General features: G+C 42.0%; 1 protein-coding gene across 2 annotated transcripts in view; it reads left to right on the forward strand.

Moving 5' to 3' along the window:
* ptprn2 (protein tyrosine phosphatase receptor type N2) overlaps nt 1–21436 on the forward strand; it is a 1022449-nt gene that overhangs the window by 895479 nt on the left and 105534 nt on the right. For both annotated transcript variants that reach the window (XM_073054872.1, XM_073054874.1), the window contains one exon: nt 13584–13778. In XM_073054872.1, the coding sequence (XP_072910973.1) occupies nt 13584–13778 (195 nt within the window). The remainder of the gene's footprint in view (nt 1–13583; nt 13779–21436) is intronic.

The following is a 21436-nucleotide window of genomic DNA, read 5'->3' on the forward strand; positions in this document are numbered from 1 at the left end:
AGGACATGGCAGACCAATTGAATAACTACTTTGGTTCGGTCTTCACTAAGGAGGACATAAATAATCTTCCAGAAATAGTAGGGGACCGAGGGTCTACTGAGATGGAGGAACTGAGGGAAATACATGTTAGCAGGGAAGTGGTGTTAGGTAAATTGAAGGGATTAAAGGCAGATAAATCCCCAGGGCCAGATGGTCTGCATCCCAGAGTGCTTAAGGAAGTAGCCCAAGAAATAATGGACACATTAGTGATCATTTTTCAAAACTCCTTAGATTCTGGATTAATTCCTGAGGATTGGAGGGTGGCTAATGTAACCCCACTTTTTAAAAAAGGAGGGAGAGAGAAACCGGGGAATTATAGACCAGTTAGTCTGACATCGGTGGTGGGGAAAATGCTAGAGTCGATTGTCAAAGATGTGATAACAGCACATTTGGAAAGCGGTGAAATCATCGGACAAAGTCAGCATGGATTTGTGAAAGGAAAATCATGTCTGACGACTCTTATAGAACTTTTTGAAGATGTAACTAGTAGAGTGGATGGGGAGAGCCAGTGGATGTGGTATATTTGGATTTTCAAAAGGCTTTTAACAAGGTCCCACACAGGAGATTAGTGAGCAAACTTAAAGCACACGGTATTGGGGGTATGGTATTGATGTGGATAGAGAATTGGTTGGCAAACAGGAAACAAAGAGTGGGAGTAAACGGGACCTTTTCAGAATGGCAGGCAGTGACTAGTGGGGTACCGCAAGGCTCCGTGCTGGGACCCCAGTTGTTTACAATATAAATGATTTACACGTGGGAATTAAATGCAGCATCTCCAAGTTTGCGGATGACACGAAGCTGGGTGGCGGTGTTAGCTGTGAGGAGGATGCTAAGAGGATGCAGGGTGGCTTGGATAGGTTAGGTGAGTGGGCAAATTCATAGCAGATGCAATTTAATGTGGATAAATGTGAGGTTATCCACTTTGGTTGCAAGAACAGGAAAACAGATTATTATCTGAATGGTGGCCGATTAGGAAAAGGGGAGATACAACAAGACCTGGGTGTCATTGTACACCAGTCATTGAAAGTGGGCATGCAGGTACAGCAGGCAGTGAAAAAGGCAAATGGTATGTTGGCATTCATAGCAAGAGGATTCAAGTACAGGAGTAGGGAGGTTCTACTACAGTTGTACAAGGCCTTGGTGAGACCACACCTGGAGTATTGTGTGCAGTTTTGGTCCCCTAATCTGAGGAAAGACATTCTTGCCATAGAGGGAGTACAAAGAAGGTTCACCAGATTGATTCCTGGGATGGCAGGATTTTCATATGAAGAAAGACTGGATCGACTAGGCTTATACTCACTGGAATTTAGAAGATTGAGGGGGGATCTTATTGAAACGTATAAAATTCTAAAGGGATTGGACAGGCTAGATGCAGGAAGATTGTTTCTGATGTTGGGGAAGTCCAGAACGAGGGGTCACAGTTTAAGGACAAAGGGGAAGCCTTTTAGAACCAAGATGAGGAAAAACTTCTTCACACAGAGAGTGGTGTATCTGTGGAATTCTCTGCCACAGGGAATAGTTGAGGCCAGTTCACTGGCTATATTTAAGAGGGAGTTAGATATGGCCCTTGTGGCTAAAGGGATCAGGTGGTATGGAGAGAAAGCAGGTACAGGGTTCTGAGTTGGATGATCAGCCATGATCATACTGAATGGCGGTGCAGGCTTGAAGGGCCAAATGGCCTACTCCTGCACCTATTTTCTATGTTTCTATGTATCATCTTGTTTAAATACTGAGTGAGCCCACACCACTCAGCTAGGTGTGTGATTGAGCCTAGTACAGCCTAGCTTAGTGGAGAGTGTGGAGAGGCAGTAATTAAAACAAATGAGTCACATTTTAAATAATGTAAAAGAGCTGGGTTCATCAGTCCAATTGGTAATTGGTTTATTATTGCCACATTTACTGGAATACAATGAAAAGATTCTTTTTGTTTGCATGCCATTCATACATAAAAACATCGATTCAGTACAGAAGATGATTAAAAAAAACAAAATGAAGAATGTGATGTTACAGTTACAGAGAAGGTACGGTGCAGGCTGGCAGTTAAAGTCCAAAGCCAAGACAAGGTAGATTGGGAAATCGTTGACATGTCACCTTTGATATATTTGACATACAATATATGTACCTTTGACATGTAAGGGTCTTATAACAACAGAATAGAATATGATCTTGAGTCTGGTAATGCATGTTCTCAAGCTTTGGCATCTTCAGCCCGGTGATGAGGGTGAGGGGGTGGGGTTGATGGAGATAACAGAAGGACCAGGGTGGGAGCAGTCCTAGATTATGTTGGCTGCTTCTCAAGCCAGCGGGAAACACAGATAGGGTAAATGAATGAGAATTGGTTTGTCATGGACCGAACTGCATTCACAACTCTGCAATTTCTCAATGTCTTAGGCAGAGCAACTGCCATACCAGGATGTGATGCATCCAGATTGGAATGTAAGACTTACTGAAACTGTCCAAATCTGCTCCAGAAAGGTGTTTTTTTTAATTTATCCATTTTGGACATCATATTAGAAATATCCATATCTCACATTTGTAGCAAACGATGTATCTGTAAGCAGTGAAGAAACATTTGATGAAGAATCAACTACTGATTCTTGTGTCACTACTCAGGTGCTTGAGTCACATGTAGAGGTTGTACCAGTACAACTTCAGAGTCAAGTACACAATCAACAGGTGCATCTGAGTACTGTATACAACTATGAAAAGTGTTTGCACATTTTGTTTCAGAGAAAGAAAGCAGTGAAGCTTGTTCGCATATAATTATGTAAAAATAATCGAGATCAGACAGCATTATAAAGTGTCATTTGCAATGAGTTCCTTGTTGTTGGAGTTCAAATAAATACCCATATTTGATGCTCCTGTAACAATAGGATTGTTAATGTGAGTAGGAGTTACCAGAACATTATCTGGTTTGGCTAAGGATAGAGTATATAAATTATTGTTCATATGGGAGGTCTCCTTCACTCCTCTTCAAATATAATGTCACAAAATCTTTTAATTCCAACTGGAAGGTTAAACAAGACCTCAGATCAATATCCTGTATAACAAATGGTATCTCGATCTATACAGAATCCCAAAAGTACTGCACTGAGATGTGAGTCTAGGTCATGCACTCAGGCCACTGGGGAGTGGGTCTTGAACTCTCAATCTTCTGACTCACAGGCAGATTGTAAACTTTGGTTTGTAAAGGGAAACTCTTGTCCGTCCTGAAGATGTATTGGAGAGATGGTGAACAAAGAGGAAAGGGAACATCAATGGGTACAATTTATATGAAATTCCAGAAGCTATTCAATAAAATAATTCATAAGGGACTGTTTCCTAAAGTTAAAGGTTAAGGAATCAAAGGTAAGTTATTGGCCAAACTAGTTATCAACCAAGCAGCAGGAGCCAAGAAGTATAGATGCACATGTTACACTAGTTGTCAAGATGTTGTCAAAGGGGTCCAACAAGGATTAGTGTGTGGGGCAACAGCTATTCACCATATTTATACATGACTAAAATTCCTGATAACAAAAGGACAGGGAAGATAAAATCCATAGAATCATGGAGCATAAAAACAGGCGCTTTTGGCACACTATGTCTGTACCAGGCAGCAAGTACCCATGTACTAATCTCATTTACCAGCACATCATCTGTAGAATCTGAAGACTCAAATGCTTGTATAGGTACTTCTTAAATATTCTGGGAGTACCTGCCACAACCTCCTTTTCAGAAGCAGGTTTCAGATTGTCATCACTTAGAAAAGGAAGTAATTCTCCCTTTGATTCTCTGTAACTGTCTTATTCCACACTCAGTGACCTCTGGTGTTAGACACACCTGTAATGGGGAAAATATCTTACTCTCTGCCCTGTTCGTACACCTCATAATTTTGTACACCTCTTTCAGATCCTTCCTCAGCCTCCTCTGCTTCAAAGGAAACAAGCCCAGCCTTATCAAGTCTCTCCTCTTGAAACATTCCATCACGTACAACATCATAGTGAATATCCCTTTGTGCCCTCTCCAATGCAATCACATCTATTCTGTGGTATAGAAACCATAAAAGCCCATACACTCAGAGACTATTTTATTAGGTGCCTCCTTTAGCTAATAAAGGGGCGACTGAGAGCTTGTTCATGGTCCTTCGCTGCTGTAGCCTATCCATTTCAACGTCTGACATATTGTGCATTCAGAGATGCTCTTCTACACACCAATGTTGTAAAACAGGCTTATTTGAGTAACTGTCACCTTCCTGTCAGCTTGAACAACTCTGGTCATTCTCCTCAGGTCTCTCTCATTAAGAAAGTGTTTTTGCCCACAGAACTGCCGCTTACTGGATGTTTTGTATTTGTTTTTCATGCCATTCTCTGGAAACTTTAGAAACTGTTGTGCATGAGAATCCCAGGACATCAGCAGCTTCTGAGACTATTGTAAATTACTATAAATTTCACATTGCACATTTAGACGGAGATTAACATAAAGATTTTTACTCCTCATGGGTGTAAGTAATAAAGTCAATTCAATTCAATACTCAAACCATCCTTCTGGCACAAACAATTATTCCACGGTCCAAGTCACTTAGATCACATTTCTTTGCCATTCTGCTGTTTGGTCCAAACAGCAACTGAACCTGTTGACCATGTCTGCATGCTATTATGTATTGAGTTGCTGCCACATGATTGGCTGATTAGATATTTACATTAATGAGCAGGTGTACCTAATGAAGTGGCCACTGAGTGTATTATTTCTGCCGTCTTCACCACACTATCAACCTGATTGTCAACAGTGGACCTGACTGAGCCCTTTACCTTTCCCACCCGCCTGGCTTCACCTATCATCTAGCTAGTTCTTCTTCCCCTCCTCCCACTTTTTTATTCTGGCAACTTCCCCATTCCATTTCCATTTTAAAGAAGGGCCTCGGCCTGAAACTTTGACCGTTTATTCTTTTCCATAGATGCTGCCTGACCTGCTGAGTTCCTCCAGCATTGTATGTGTGCTGACCTGTGCTACCACCTTCAGGGATCTCACACTTGTACATCAAAGTCTCTCCATAATCCTTTGGACCCTGCCTTTTGTGGCCTATGTCTTACTTACCCTTGTCAGAATTCCCAAAATACATGAGTTTGCACTTAATCAGATTTAAATTGCATTTACTACTGTCCTGGCCAACTTAACCAGCTGATCAATATCATTGCACGGCTGACTACAGACAACACCACCAAAGTTCAGGTCAGCTGCAGACTTACTAAACATACCTGCTGCAGTTATGTCAGTCATTAGAGTATGAGCCATATGGATGGAAGAGTTAAAATTACAGTTCTCAATTCGAATTCCGTTTTAACGATGTGCTCTATTCCTAGTTCCAGTTCTGGTCACTCTTTTTTAGGCGATTTTTAGGGCATTAGGACCCATACAGCTTGGCACCAGTGTCCCGGCAGAACAATGTGTGGTTAGGTGCCTTGCTCAAGGACACAACATGCTGCCTCAGCCAAGGCTCGAACTAGCGACCTTCAGATCACTAGACCGACGCCTTAACCACTTGGCCACGTGCCACACACGTTGATAATAAATTTACTTTGAACCTTGAACTTTAAAAGGCATACTAATAAGCTAAACATGAGGACTTATTCTATAAGAACCTAAAGCGGAGCACATTGAGCCTGCTCCAAGATTCATTAAGATCATGTTTGATCTAATATTTGACTTCAGTCCCATTTTTTCTGCCTGTTCCCCATAATTCTTGATTTCCAGTCCACGAGTCTGTTCAGTTATCTGAGTCCTGGATATACTTAATGACTCAGCACTCATAGTTCATCAATAGAGGATTCTAGAGTTTCACAGTACTCTGAGAAGAAAAATTATTCTTCTCTGTCATCTCCAGCTCTGATACTATACATAAACTTGCATTTAACGACATTATCCTGGCAACCACACGCAGAAAACTGGAGGAACTCAGCAGGTCAGGCAGCATCTATGGAAATGAATAAACAGGCGAGCCGAGACCCTTCTTCAGGACTGAGAAGGAAGGGGGAAGTTGCCAGAATAAAGAGGTGGAGGGAGGAGAAAGAGACTAGCTGGAAGCTGATAGGTGAAGCCAGGTGGATTGGAAAGGTCAAAGGGTGGAGAAGAAGGATCCTGATAGGAGAGCAGAGTGGACCATAGGAGAAAGGGAAGGAGGGGACCCAGGGGAAGTAATAGGCAGGTGAGAAGAAGTGAAAAGTCGGTGGGGGAAATGGGGTGGGAGTGGGGGATTAATCACCAGAAGGAGAATTCTGGCCGTGCACTAACCAATAAAGTTGGGCCAAGATCTCCTTGCACTTATATCCTATGCCCTGACTAATAAAGGAAAGCCACACAGAAGGTAGTAAATACTTGGGATGAACTACCAGAGGAGGTAATGAATGCAGATATTATTATGACGGTGAAAGAGCAATTGGATAGGAAAGAAGGATATGGGTCTAAGTCAGGCAAATGGGATTGATGCAGATAGGAATAACGGTAGGTATGGATCAGGTGGGTCAAAGTGGCCCTTTTCTATGCTTCTATGATTTCACTTTTAGAATTGTAGATGTTTGAACAAGGTTACCTCTCGGTCTCATGAACTCAAGGAAAGAGCAAACTACTTGTTAAATGGCAAAAATGTTGAAGCAGATTCGCTTCAGTTTTAAAAATGTCTTGGTATCTGGAGAAAATTTATAACCTGCTGTTGCAAATGGTAGTTCATGTTACGTTAGTTGTTCAATTTCAAATTGGTATATTTATGTCAACATAGCACATAACGAACGAATGAACAATGTTTATGTCAAATATATTCAGGGAAATAGAGAAATGAATGATTAATGGGGTTAGATCACAGATCAGTAATTATCTCATTGAATGGTAGAACAGTCTCATGGGACTGAAATATAAACAGAAGATACAGGAACCCTATAGGGAAAAGAAATCAGAATCAGGATTAATATCATTGGCAAATGTCCTGAAATGTGTTGTTTTGCAGCAACAATACATTACAACACATAATAACAAAAACTATAAATTACAATAAGAAGTAAATAAAATTAAATTAAATAAGTATTGCAAAAAAAGAGGGAAAATATTCATTGGTTCATTGTCCATTCAGAATTCAGGGGGGATGTAGCTGTTCCTGAAACTCTGAGTGTGTGTCTTCAGGCTCCTGTACCTCTTTCCTGATGGCAGCAATGAGTAGACTGCATATCCTGGATTATGGAGATCCTTAATGCTGGATGCTGCCTTTTTGAGGCATTACCTTTTGAAGATGTTCTGGATGCTGGGGAGGCTAGTGACCATGTTGGAGCTGGGTGAGTTTACAACTATCTGCACCTTTTTCCGATCCTGTGCAGTGGCTCCTTCGTACCTGTTGGTGATGCAGCCAGTTACAATGCTCTCCACGGGACATCTGTAGAAATTTGAGAGTGTCTTTGATGACATACCAGTTCTCCTCAGATTCCTAATGAAATATAGCCACTGTCGTGCCTTCTTTGTAATTGTATCAATATACTGGGCCCAGGATAGATCCTCAGAGATGTGGACTCCCAGGAACCTGAAATCGCTCATCCTTTCCACTTCTGATCTCACAATAAGGACTGGTGTGTGTTCCCTTGACTTTATCTTCCTGAAGTCCGCAATGAATTCTTCAGTCTTACCAACGTTGAGTGCAAGATTGTTGCTGTCACGCCACTCAACCAGCTGATCTATCTTACTCCTGTGTGGCTCTTCATCACCATCAGAAATTCTGTCAACAATAGTTATGGCATCAGCAAATTTATAGATGGCATTTGAGGTGTGCCTTGTCACACAATCATAGATGTAGAAAGAATAGAGCAGTGGGCTAAGTACAGAGCCTTGAGGTGCACCGGGTGTTGATTGTCAGTGAGGAGGATATGACATCTCCAATCCGCACAGACTGTGGTTTCCCGGTGAGGAAATCAAGGATCAAATTTCAGAAGGAGGTACGGAGACCCAGGTTTTGAAGCTTGTTGATTAGAACTGAGGGAATGATTGTGTTAAATGTTGAGCTGTAGTCAACAAACAGCAGGCTGAATTAGGTATTGCTGTTGTCCAGGTATTCCGATGGCCAAGTGGAGAGCCAGTGAGATTGCATCCACTGAAGGCCTATTGTGGCAATACGGAGATTTCAATGGGTCCAGTTCCTTGCTTAAGCAGGAGTTGATTCAAGTCATGACCAACATCTCAAAGCACTTCATCACAGTAGATGTGAGTGCAACTGAGTGAAAGTCATTGAGGCAGCTCACCCTGTTCTTCTTGGGCACTGGTATGATCAACCATGATCAAATGACAGAGCAGACTCAATGGTCTAAATAGCCTAATTCAGTTCCTATGTCTTATGGCTATATGGAAACACTCAGTGAGTCAGACAGCATCTATGGAATGTTTAATGTTTTTATTGTTTTAGGTCATAGATTGTTCACCAGAGCTAGGAAAGTCAGCGTAACCTTATAATCTGTCTGTTCTATTGTTAATAAGCTCCCTGAGTTGTTGCATACAACTTAGAAGGCTAGATAAATCGCAGCCAACAAAAACTGTCCTCTCTCAGAAAACGAGTCTCAGGAGTCATCAGGTGTCCTCTTCTGAGCTCAGAGACATGATACACTGCAGCCCATCTTTGCATTCTCGAACACAACAGCACAAGCAAATGGGAGCAGGAGTAGGCCACTTAGCTCCTTAAACCTACCTTGCCATGGCTCAACTGCCACTGGCCTCTATTTCTCTTCTGTGGTAGTTCTCCATAGCCCTCAGTTCCCAGGTGTTTAAAAATGTATCTGCCTTCCACTTATGTGATGTAGTATCCACAAATCTCCGGGTCAGAGAAGTCCAGAGATTTACCACCCTCCAAACATTCCCTAAGTGCCTCAGTTTGAAATGATCCACCCCACATCTTGTAACTATAATCCCTTGTTAAAGACTTTCCACTCAACTTATTCAGTATTGCCCTAAGATCAAACCTCATTCTTCCAAACTCCAAGTAATCGAGATTCGCCATTGATGATAATACAAACCTGTTGTTATTGTTATTCCTCTCCACACCCTGTGGCAACCTTGCCATTTCTTTTGGCACTTTGTTTTTTTTTACAAGGCCAAGTTGTTAGCTCAACGCTTCTCCCAACACAGAAAGAAAGCATGCAAGGGGCCGGCCAGATTCGAACTCGGGACCACTCACCAAAATTCTGCACAGTAAACCAGTAATAGCCTCTCCAATACTTAATACAACTGTAATAATGATTCTCTATTTCTAAACTCCAACACCATGGCAATGAAGGCCAATATGTCACTTGCATTATTCATTACACTCCTTAATTTTTTATGATATTTGCACAAGAACACCTAGATGCCTCTGTACTTCACTCATTTCAATAATTGTCCGCATTTGATCCTTCCTACTTGATTCTTTGCACTTCCCAAAATTGAGCTCCATTTAGTATGTTTTCACCAACTCACTCACACAGAGTCCAAATATTCTCAGTGCAGCCTGCCCTTCACACTATTTTCTATATTATCAGCAAAACTATATGCTTTGGGCCTCTCTATCAAGTCATTAATTAAGATAGTAAATAATTGAGGCCCTTTTCTGATCCTTGGGGCATTCAATTAGTTACATCCTCCCAGCCTGGAGGATCCATTAATTCTGACTCCCTGACTCCTGTGCAGTTATCACTCTTTTATCTATGCTAACACACTTCCCTTAATGCCATGAGCTTTTACACACCTTCATTTTGTGACTCGCCTTTTCATAGTTATTATAGGAATTCTTCTTCACTTCTGCTAATTAAGTTCAAGGGGGAATCTGCTGAAAGCGTGCCTGACTCAGACTCAATTTTGGGACATTTCACTGAGACACAAGATGCTGGAAATCTGGAGCGACATGCTGGAAAAATTCAACAGGTCAGTCAGCATCTAAGGAGGAAAATGAACAGTCAACATTTCAGGCCTGATGAAGGATCTTGGCCAGTTTACTTGAGTAAAAAGTCCTCCAGTTTACTTGCATTTTATAGAGTCATAGATTCATACAGCAGAAAGTGTTCCCTTTGGCCCATCACATCCACGCAGACCTTCTTGTCCATCTACCTTTAACTTCATTTGCCCACATTAAGACTATATCCTGTTGTGAATATATATCCCTAACCTATATCCAATCCCATTGCATTGGGATCTTTTTGTTAGGTGGCGAATTGTACGGCACTCTGCCTATGGCTGCTGCAGACCTGTATCTGAACATTTAAGTCTGAGCCTTCAACACTATTAAAAGCTGAATCTTTTGCTGATTCATGAACCTAATTCATCATTCAGACCAAAGAATTTGAAAAATCTTGTCACCAATTAATTTTGGGTGTTTCTAACAATATTCCCTCTATTTTTTTAAAGCTGCATTTTCTAACCATTGCTCTGAGCAGGAAGTTTTTAGGCAGCCTAAAAACTGCATAGCACTTTAAATTTTTTTCTGTGATATGCACACCAAACAAACACATACCACAACTCACGACACAAGTAAATGATGTTAGACAGTCAAAACAACTGACAGGCACAATGGCAAAAGTAAAATGTTTTGACTAGAGGGTGTTGGTGTTCAGCAGGCCAGCAGTTTATTAACAATGAGCTACCACCTTCCATTCTGTGTTTATTGTTACAATTTGTTACACCTTTGTAACTTGAAGCACTGACAGTGTAAATCATCGAAGCTCTAAAATGTTTCCAAGTAAAGGTTGTAGTACATTTATTATTTAGAAAATTTATGTATTATATTCATTAACACATAATTAATTGCAGGGATTCCACAATTACATTAACATAGATTTCAAAATTACATTGGCATAATTTCAAAATTATATTAATATTATATAAAAAACATTTCAGCTGTGTGACAACAGAGGCTACGCATGCAGGAGCGTTTAAGTTTCTGCGTGGCCACACACCCACGCGTTCTGAGAAGAAACAGTGTTCTTAAGTGCCGATTTCATTTGTGCAGTTCAGAGGCACACAAGATTCTCACAGCAGGAAAATTATAGCTCATTAAACACCCAGCAACATGTACAAAATTAGCTGATGCTGTTAATATCACCTTTGTCTTTGCGATGTCCATTTCTTGGGTCTTGTGCAGATGAATTTCTAACCTGCATTTCAAGCAAATCTGTTTTTAAGAAGTATCTTAAAGGAACATAGAGAGATAGTGAAATCCGAAGAGGGAATCTCCAAGTTTGGGGTATAGATAGCTGAAAGTATGACTGCCAATAGTGGAGCAATAAAGATATTGGGAAAACAAGACGTGAGAATGGGAAGAGCCCTGAGATTTGGGTACTTTGTAGCTTGCTATGTTGGTAACTCAATTTATTCGAATCAGCTGTCTTATCATAAACACGAGAATTTCTACAGGTGCTGGAAATTCTGTGCATCTCTCATAAAATTGCTGAAGAAATTCAGCAGGTTAGGCAGCACCTATGGAAATGAATACATAGTTAAAATTTCAGACCAAGACCCTTCTTCAGACTGGAAAGGAAGGAGGAAGAAGCCAGAATAAGAAGGTGGAGAGAGGGGCAGGAATACCATCTTCATGCCAGATGGTTGGAAACTACCTAGGCAGAATACGAAGAAGCATATCTAGAATATGGCTTATCATAAAGACAGAACTGTACACCTAGGTCTTCATGCAAGTCCATTCATCTCCAAATATTGTGTCCTGCAAATCTCTCCTTCCCCTGCAAAAACCTGTCTTCCCTCTGAATGTCCTCTAGAAAAGGGACTCTGCCACCCATTCTGGCCTATGTATGACTCCAGATGCACCGCGTGGTTAACTGCTAGCTGCCTTTTCAGTTCGCGGGTATTAAATCCTGGATTTGCCAGTGATATTCATGTTGTGTGAATGGAAAAGAATCAATGGGATCCTATTACAACACTTGAGTTATGGATTCCTTATCTGTGTTTTTCAATGAATGAAAGGATTGCAGAATGAAATTTCTTTTAAGGTGAAACATATATATATATATATATATATATACAAGATTGTGTACTCTTTCAATGCTGCAGTTATAAAATCATAGAAACTTACAGTGCATAAGGAGGGCAGTCTACACCAGCCACAAATAATCTCTAGGATAATTCCACTTCTCAGGCCTTGGTCCATAGTGCTTTAGGCTGCAGAACACCGGGTGATTACCCAGGTAGTTTTAAAATGCTGTTAGGATTTCTGCTTTCATCACTCCTTCAGAGAAACAGTTTCAGATTCCAGCCACTTATTAAGTTAAATAATTTTCACACTGCTCCTCTTTAATCCTTTTCCCATTTGACGTAAATCTATCCACTCTCTGCTGCAGGAGACTTTATAGATGGGGGCATAGCGATTAGCATAACAGTATTACAGGGCCAGTGGTCCAGGTACAATTCCCTCTTACTGTCTGTTGGGAGTTTTAACATTGTCCCAAGGCTGCATGAGTTTCCTCCGAGTACTCCGGTTTCCGCCCACATTCCAACGGCATGCAGGTTAGTAGGTTAATTGGTCAAAAATTGTTGTTGTGTGTGGAGAAAGGGGAGTTTGGGGGGGGGGGGGGGGTGACGGTTTGATGATCATGTTGGTGGGCTTGCTGTTTCTTTGTGAACTGACCCATGGTTTTTCTATGCTTTGTGGCTATCTGGGGAAGAAGAATCTTAGAGTTGGATACTGCATGCATACTTTGATAATAAATGAACCTTTGTACCTTTGAACATGAGTGTAATTGGATGGTGTTGACTCATTGGGCCAGAGGAGCCTGTTACTATGTTGTACCTCTAAATAATTAGATACTTTGACAACTGACTATTTGGCAACACAAAAAACAAGCAAGCATTATTCAGTGCAGAAACCAGTGACAATGCCAGTCCATTGTTACACTGTATGAGGGGTAATTGCTGGCATTTTGTTCCATATCATAAAATGTACAGATTGCTTTGGATGCCTGACTAATTTCCTGAAATGCTGATGGGTTTTGACTTGCAGGAAGGTAAACCCATGTCTGATCACCATGCTGTAACACTGACTTTAAGTCTCTCCCTACAGATGCTGCCTGACCTGCTGAACATTGTGTTTTGTTTCAGGGACAAACCGCCATTCTTTTTATGGATTTACTATCGAAATGCACCTGTAAGGAAAGAAACAGAGTCAATGTTTCAGGTCAGTGGATCACTTGGCTGAAGCATTGACTCTTGTTACAATCTCCACAGAGTCTGCATAGGCTGCTGAGCATCTTTGGTGATTTCTGTTTAATGCTTTATAGAAAGAAGGCTCAGGAACTGAGAGGAATTGACTTTCTGGGCATTCGAGTGTCAGATGAACAAGTTAGTGCTTATTTTCTGGATGTCAGCCAATCCATTTTGGTGGCTGGGAGCTGATGTGGAGAAAGCTGCAGATTGACTTTCAATGTCTCACTTCAGTTTCCCGCTCGATCAAGCCTATCTTGATAGCACAGGCAGAATCCCACCTCCATCCCAAATGACAGCTGTTTAGAGAAAAACACTGGATAAATTCCAACTGGTTTTATTTTTCTCTCCCTCCAATTCAGGAGCTTTGCCGCCAGCGGATGGCGATCAAGACATCAGAGCGCCCAGAGACCGCCCATTCTTCCCGCATCAACAGCGTCTCCTCTCAGTTCAGCGACGGTCCACAGCCGAGCCCTTCCACTCGGAGCAGCACTTCCTCCTGGTGTGAGGAGCCGGTCCAGTCCAACATGGACATCTCCACCGGACACATGATACTGGTAATCCTTCAACTCCTCCTTTCCTATTGTATTACCACTGGTGGGATAAACTTAGCTCCTGTCAATTCAAATCATTTTTATTATTGTACACACAATGAAAGGAATAACTTCCTTGCTGCAGCGTCACAGACACATAGTGTCAGATGCACAACGTGCACAAAAAGAAACATAAATTAACAAAGTTCAAAGTACATTTATTATCAAAGTACGTGTATTATATCCAGCCTTGCGATTAGTCTCCTTACGGGCAGCCACAAAACAAAGAAACCCAACAGAAACCACTACAAAAGAAAACTGTCGAACACCCAGTGCACAGGGGGGAAAAAACAAATCATGTCAACAATAAAAGTGAGCAAATAACTTTCCGAACTGAAGTTCATGAAAGTGATTCTACGGCCATGAAGCCAATCACAGCGAGCCAGAAGCCCATTAGTTACAGGCCACGGCCTCAGTTCAGCATGGAGATGAGTAATCCTCACGTGCAGCGAGCTGAACAACGACCCGTTCCTCTCCTCCAGCCCTAACACCCTGACCTTTTCAGTGTGGCCAGGCACTGGTCAAATCGCAGGTCGCTCTTCTCTCTCAGACCCAGGCCCTGCCACTTTCATACGTTCTCCAGCCTGGGAACTGCCACCTCGATTCGGCCTGTACCCAACCTTTCCAATCTGGCCCAACACTTCAATCAGTCAAACATCAGCCTGTTCCTCCCTCTTGGACCCAGACGCAAATACCTCAACTCTTCCTCGCCTTGAATTTGCCACTTCAAATCGGCTCCAAGCCCACTTCAGCAATTAGCAGATTCCCTGCTCTCAGGCCCAGGCCCCGCCACCTTGATTGGGCCTGTACGCACCATGCCACAACCGTCCTGCTCCTTGGAGACTTCAGTTCACACCACCAGGTTGTACAGGCGGTTCAACAGCTCAGCTCCAAAAAGGGAAGTTACAGGCTATTGATTCCAGTGATCATTTTCGAGAAAAAGTGTGATCAATAAAATCGTTAGTAGTTTCGTTTGCTGCCAACAGGTCGTTGCTATGCTTCACAAAACACCATGTTCAGCAGACGTTTAAGGTGGAACAACGTAAGTTGCAGAAAATTATACAAGACAGAACACAGTTAGGGCAAAAATGAACTGTCCATTGCGATACAGCATGGTCATAATACTGCTGTACTGAGGAAGTGATTAGAGTTGTGCTGGTTGGTTTAACAACTGATTGGTTGAAGGGAAGTAGCTATTCTTGAACCTAGTGGTGTGGGGCTTCAGGCTTCTGTAACTCCTGCCCAGAGGTAGCTGTGAGCAGATGGCATGCCTTGGATGGTGGGGATTCTTGATGATAGATTTAATGAAAGCACGGCAATTGAATTAGTTTGCCTGTGCATTCCTCACTAATGTTAGCTGTGAGGAGGATGCTAAGAGGATGCAGGGTGACTTGGATAGGTTAGGTGAGTGGGCAGATTCATGGCAGATGCAATTTAATGTGGATAAATGTGAGGTTATCCACTTTGGTTGCAAGAACAGGAAAACAGATTATTATCTGAATGGTGGCCGATTAGGAAAAGGGAAGATGCAACGAGACCTGGGTGTCATTGTACACCAGTCATTGAAGGTGGGCATGCAGGTACAGCAGGCGGTGAAAAGGGCAAATGGTATGTTGGCATTCATAGCAAAAGGATTTGAGTACAGGAGCAGGGAGGTTCTACTGCAGTTGTACAAGGCCTTGGTGAGACCGCACCTGGAGTATTGTGTGCAGTTTTGGTCCCCTAATCTGAGGAAAGACATTCTTGCCATAGAGGGAGTACAGAGAAGGTTCACCAGATTGATTCCTGGGATGGCAGGACTTTCATATGAAGAAAGACTGGATCAACTAGGCTTATACTCACTGCAATTTAGAAGATTGAGGGGGGATCTTATTGAAACGTATAAAATTCTAAAGGGATTGGACAGGCTAGATGCAGGAAGATTGTTTCTGATGTTGGGGAAGTCCAGAACGAGAGGTCACAGTTTAAGGTCCTTTTAGGACCGAGATGAGGAAAAACTTCTTTACACAGAGAGTGGTGAATCTGTGGAATTCTTTGCCACAGTTGAGGCCGGTTCATTGGCTATATTTAAGAGGAAGTTCGATATGGCCCTTGTGGCTAAAGGGATCAGGGGGTATGGAGAGAAAGCAGGTACAGGGTTCTGAGTTGGATGATCAGCCATGATCATACTGAATGGCAGTGCAGGTTCAAAGGGCCAAATGGCCTACTCCTGCACCTATTTGCTATGTTTCTATATTTCTAATGCTTGCATTCATGTTAATTGAATATATATATATATATATATATATATATATATATATATATATAAAAGATACTGTGAGACTCTTGAAATGAAATGCAAAGTTAATTTCTCCTCCCAACTCAGTCTAATAAGAGATTATATTCATTAAGCATCTGCATGAAAGTAAAACCTGTATCTCATGTCATGGTACAAATTTAGGAAACATTTCACCAACACAAGAGGTTCTGCAGATGCTGCATATCCAGAGCAATGCATAAAATGCAGAAGGAACTCGGCAAGTCAGGCAGTATCATGGAGGGGAATAAACAGTCAATATTTTGGTCTGAGACCCTTCATCAAGACTGGAAAGAAAGGGGGAACAAACCAGAAGTAAGAAGGTGGGAGGGAGTGGGAGGAGTACAAACTGGCAGGAGATTGGTGAGACCAGGTGAAGGGGAAACTGGGTGGATGGGGAGGGAGGAGGAAGTGAGAAGCTGGGAGGTGACGGGTGGAAAAGATAAAGAGTTGGTGGAGCAGGAGTCTGATAGGAGAGGAGAGTGGACCATGGGAGAAAGGGAAGGAGAAGGGACGCCAGAGGAAGGTGATGGGCAGGTGAAGAGAAGGGAAGGGGTAAAAGAGGAGCCAGAATCGGGAATACAAAAGAGAGAAGGGGAGGGAGGAGCAATTACTGGAAGTTGGAGATATCTATGGTTATTGTAAAGTTGGAAGCTACCCAGACAGAATATGAGGTGTTGCTCCTCCAACCAGAGAGCGGCCTCATCATGGCAATGGAGGAGACCATGGACCAATATGTTCGTTTAGTGAGCAGGCAACCTTAAGCACAAATGATTTTCTAGCATGCATTTTTCATTAATTTGAGGCAGAACATAACTAGACGTATTTAAATGGATAATTCCCATATTTCAAGTTTTTATGGCATTTATCTGGTCCACCGTCTGCTCATTAATACGCGATCCGGCCCACAGAGGCAAAAAGGTTGCCGACCCCTGTGTTAGTTGGTCCATCTCCAATAAACATTTGTTTTATACTCAATCTGATAATAATACATTTTTGAAATTCACTTTTTGGGATATAGACATTGATGGCAAAACTAGCATTTAGTGCCCATCCCTAATTGCCCTTAAGAAGGTGGTGGGGGTGGGTGCTGTATTTTTCAAGATGAAGGTCCTCCCATAGTATGGTTGAGGTAGGACCTGCAGGATTTAGACTTGGCAACAATGAAGAACCAAAGAACTATACCTAATAAAGTGGCTATTGAGTATATCTTCTGCTGCTGAAAGCCATCCACTTCAATATTCGACATACTGAGTGCATTTTTGAGATTCTCCTCTGCACACCACTGTTGTGAATGTCGATTTCCTGACATCTTGAACCAGTCTGTCCATTCTTGTCTGTCCTCTCTCATTAACAAGGCATTTGTGCCCACAATACTCCCCTCACTGGATGTTTTTTTTTGTTTTTTGCACCATTCTCTATAAACTCAAGAGATTGTGCGTGAAAATTCCAGGAGATCAGCAGTTTCTGAGATACTCAAACCATCCTGTCAGGCACCAATAATCATTCCACAGTGAAAGTCATTTACTTCACATTTTTTCACCATGCTGACAATGGACTGAACCTCTTGACCAAAACCTCTGCATGCTATTAGGCACTGAGTTTCTGCGACATGATTGGCTGATTAGATGTTTGCATTAATGATCAGATGTACCTAATATAGTGTCCACTGAATGTATATTTCCAAGACAGGATGGTGTATGATTGGAGGGAAATCTGCTGATTGGGAGTGTTTCCATGCATCCGTGGCCCTCATCTGCCTTGATGTCTGAGGTCGCTGGTTGGGTTGGTGCTGCCTTGGCGGCAGCAGGGTATGTTATAGATGCTGTGTGCCTGTGGGGGGGAGGAATTTATGCTTAGGAAGAGGATGGGAATTGAATCAAGCAGAATAGAGCTGAGCATCAAGGGTGTTGTCACCTCTCCATTTGGTTATGTATTTTTCAAATGGTCAGAAGACAGTCAATGATTTTTATCACACAGAGGGACTCTATTTAGTCCCCCCATGGCAGTGGCAACTTCTTAAAGGACCAGCTCAATTAATTCTATTGACAACCTATTGAAAAACCCTTTCATTTTCTCTTTTTCATGGACTTATCCAATTTCCTTTTGGAAATTAATAATTAATTTCAATTTCTTTACTGGAAGTGTGTTCCTGAACCTGCCCAGACACTGCATTAAAAATATTCTTCATTGCTCAGTGGCAATTTTGCCATTAACTTTCAACCCTTGCATTCTGGTTACATCTCCTTGCTTTTTACTTGCGCGATCAGATCCAGAATCAATCAGCAGTCTGTTTCTGTCATATCAGTGACCACTTTATTAGGTACACCAGCTCATTAATGCAAATATCTAATCAGCCAATCACTGAATGTGTAATAATTTTGTCAAATAATATTTCCCTATATTGGGCCTAGCCCAAATATCCTGTTATCATTTATTTAGCAATGAATCTGAGCATTTTCCCACCCTCGTAAGTGAAAACTGAGATTAGAATCACTATCAGCCCACTACAATCTCCCTGATAGAGCTGCCCAGATGGTTATATTCTTCAGGTGTTTTGCCTTCCTGCCTGCATTTTTTCCCTTTCAAGTATTTTATTCCTTTTTTAAAAAAATTATCTGTGATTGCTATCAGAATTATTTACATATTCATTTCCTTACAGAAGTCAAATATCTGAACTGTTCCTTCTCAATTTTGTCGCTGCATTTTTTGCTGAGTTGATTATTCTAAACTACATTTCTGGCTATATTGATTTATCTGTTCATAGGAACAGACTGATGTTGCCTGATCTTATTTTTTTTCAGAATATGCACAGCATAGTGTCCTGTCTCTATTGAAAGCAGAACCTTTTTGCACCCAGACTAAATGTGACAGGAATGCATGCTGTGAAGGTTATGCTGACGGGTGCCCAAATTATGGTAGGAATACCTAAGGTCACCAAGATCTCAGTTCTCTCTTTCTTACAATAAGGAATTATGAATCAACCTGATGACCTGTTCATCTAAAAAATGTGTCTTGTCTTGCTATGTGTTGGACGCATCTCCAGACATAGAAGAGTATAAAGGAAAGGAAGAGATTTAACTTTACACATTATAATTCTTATATGACCGCAATGTGAATATCTTCATTCTGTGATTCCTTTGCCGTTCTTTGAGACTAAGGAGTAATCTACAGTGGCTGGTTAACCGACCAGCTTACTTCTGAGATGTGGCAGGAAACCTGAGCACCCATGGAAATAAAAGCACAAGGTCACAGAGAGAACATGCAAGCTCCCCACAGACAGCAACTGAGGTTAAGATTGGACATGAGTTCCTGGAGCTGCATGACAACAGCACCTGCCACTACAATACAGCCCTATTCTGCTATCCTCTACTGACTGCACTTTGCGAAGTGTAAATAAAGGAAAGTCTGCATTTATATGATCCCTTCCTCATCCCAAAATTAATCCCATAATTTTGGATAATACAATAATAAGAATGTAAGGAGCAAGAATACACCATGTGGACTCTGAAATCTGCTCCACATTTAGTCTTTTATTTTATCTGATCGTGGCCTTGTGTCTAATGCCTGCAATTTAGAATTGCCCTTGATAATGCTAGAAACACAGCAGCCCTCTTGTTCAGAACAAATTCCCATAAGCAATATTGTGACAGTAACTAAATAAAGACATCACCAAGCAAAAGCAATGCTAACTGACCTTCATTCTTCTGTTTTTAAACCAAATAATCTGTTTTCATGATGATAAACATTGACTGGGAGTGTGAGATCTTCTTTAAAATGAAGCCATGCTTCTGAGAGCACAGGGTTCGATGCTCTAACGTCTGTTGTGAAAATTACTTCCAAACCTTCAGTCGGGCACAGGATTTTCTTTTTTTGCTCAAGGCTATGAAGTAGGTCTTGAACCCCGAATCTTCAGGCAGTGCGAATGTTACTGGCCAAGCTGACAGGGAAGTAGAAGCTCTGAGTAGGGCTGCTCAAACACTGCAGGAAAATCCTGTACAAGCTGAGAGGACCCAACCGCAAGTGGCAACCATTGGCATTCACAGGGACAACAGCCTCAGCTAACATTCTTGAAACAGGCCTAGGGAGTTTCCTTAGTCCTTGTGCTTTCTCATCCCATGAGAGAGAGGATTGGTCCCATGAAATTTAAGTATGATCACATCTGGGGGGCATGTTCAACACATGTATGACCACATACACACATGTCCTTAAGGGGATTGTTAACAGGTCATGTGTCCCCGATGAAGAGTCTACCCATTTCCTTCTATAGATGCCACCTACTCCACTGTTCCTCTCTCCTGCTGCTCCACCTCAGCATTGCCATACCCACCAAAGCTCGTGCACGGGTACACAGACGCACGCACGCACGCACGCACGCACACATACACACACACACACACGCACGCACGCACGCAAGCACGCATGCACGCACACACACACACACACACACACACTTCCCTTTGCATGGCTGTCCATGCTTAGTGCAGCTCAGTGGAGAATAGATTCAATGGTATCTGTGCCTGAAGTGAAACCTTCACCCATGCTGTCTTCTAGAATGCCCAGACACTGAATAACCATCCTTGCCATTTTGAAGGGATCTATTCAGAATATTTCATTTGACATTGTACTAAAGTGAATAATGAGACATTGTTGTGTTAAATGATGGTACAGGCCTGATGGATTGAATAGACCATAAGGCCAAAGACATAGGAGTAGGATTAGGCCATTCAGCCTATTGAATAGCCTACTCTTCTCCTTTGCTCTGTTGCTCCGAGTTTCAATCTACATGAATACTAAATGCTTATTTTAGACTGTTCATCATCGTTGTCATCATTATGCGCCATGTTGTAAGATGGTGTCAGTCATGGTCTTTGACCATGATGGCTCTTGGGAAATTTTTCTACAGAGGTGGTTTGCCATTGCCTCCTTCTGGGCAGTGTCTTTCCAAGATGAATGATCCCAGCCATTATTAATACTCTTCAGAGACTGTCCGCCTGGCATTAATGGTCGCAAAACCAGGACTCGTGATATGCATCAGCTACTCATACAACTATACAACATCTGCTCCCATGGCTTCATGCCACCCTGATTTGTGGGATAGGGGAGCTAACCGGGTGTTACACCTTGCACAAGGGTGACCTGTAGGCTGGCGGAGGGAAGGAACGCCTCACACCTCCATTGGTAGAGATGTATCTCCTCCCTCCGCACATTTAGACTGTTAAAGTGTGATATTTGCTTGATGAGTTTGTCATCAAGTTACAGTATATAGAACTGAGTGTTATAAATATGATTGCCATGGGTAATGAGCTGGCTGGAAGAACAAAGT

This window comes from Hemitrygon akajei, chromosome 8 (assembly GCF_048418815.1).
Source record: "Hemitrygon akajei chromosome 8, sHemAka1.3, whole genome shotgun sequence".
Taxonomy (NCBI): domain Eukaryota; kingdom Metazoa; phylum Chordata; class Chondrichthyes; order Myliobatiformes; family Dasyatidae; genus Hemitrygon; species Hemitrygon akajei.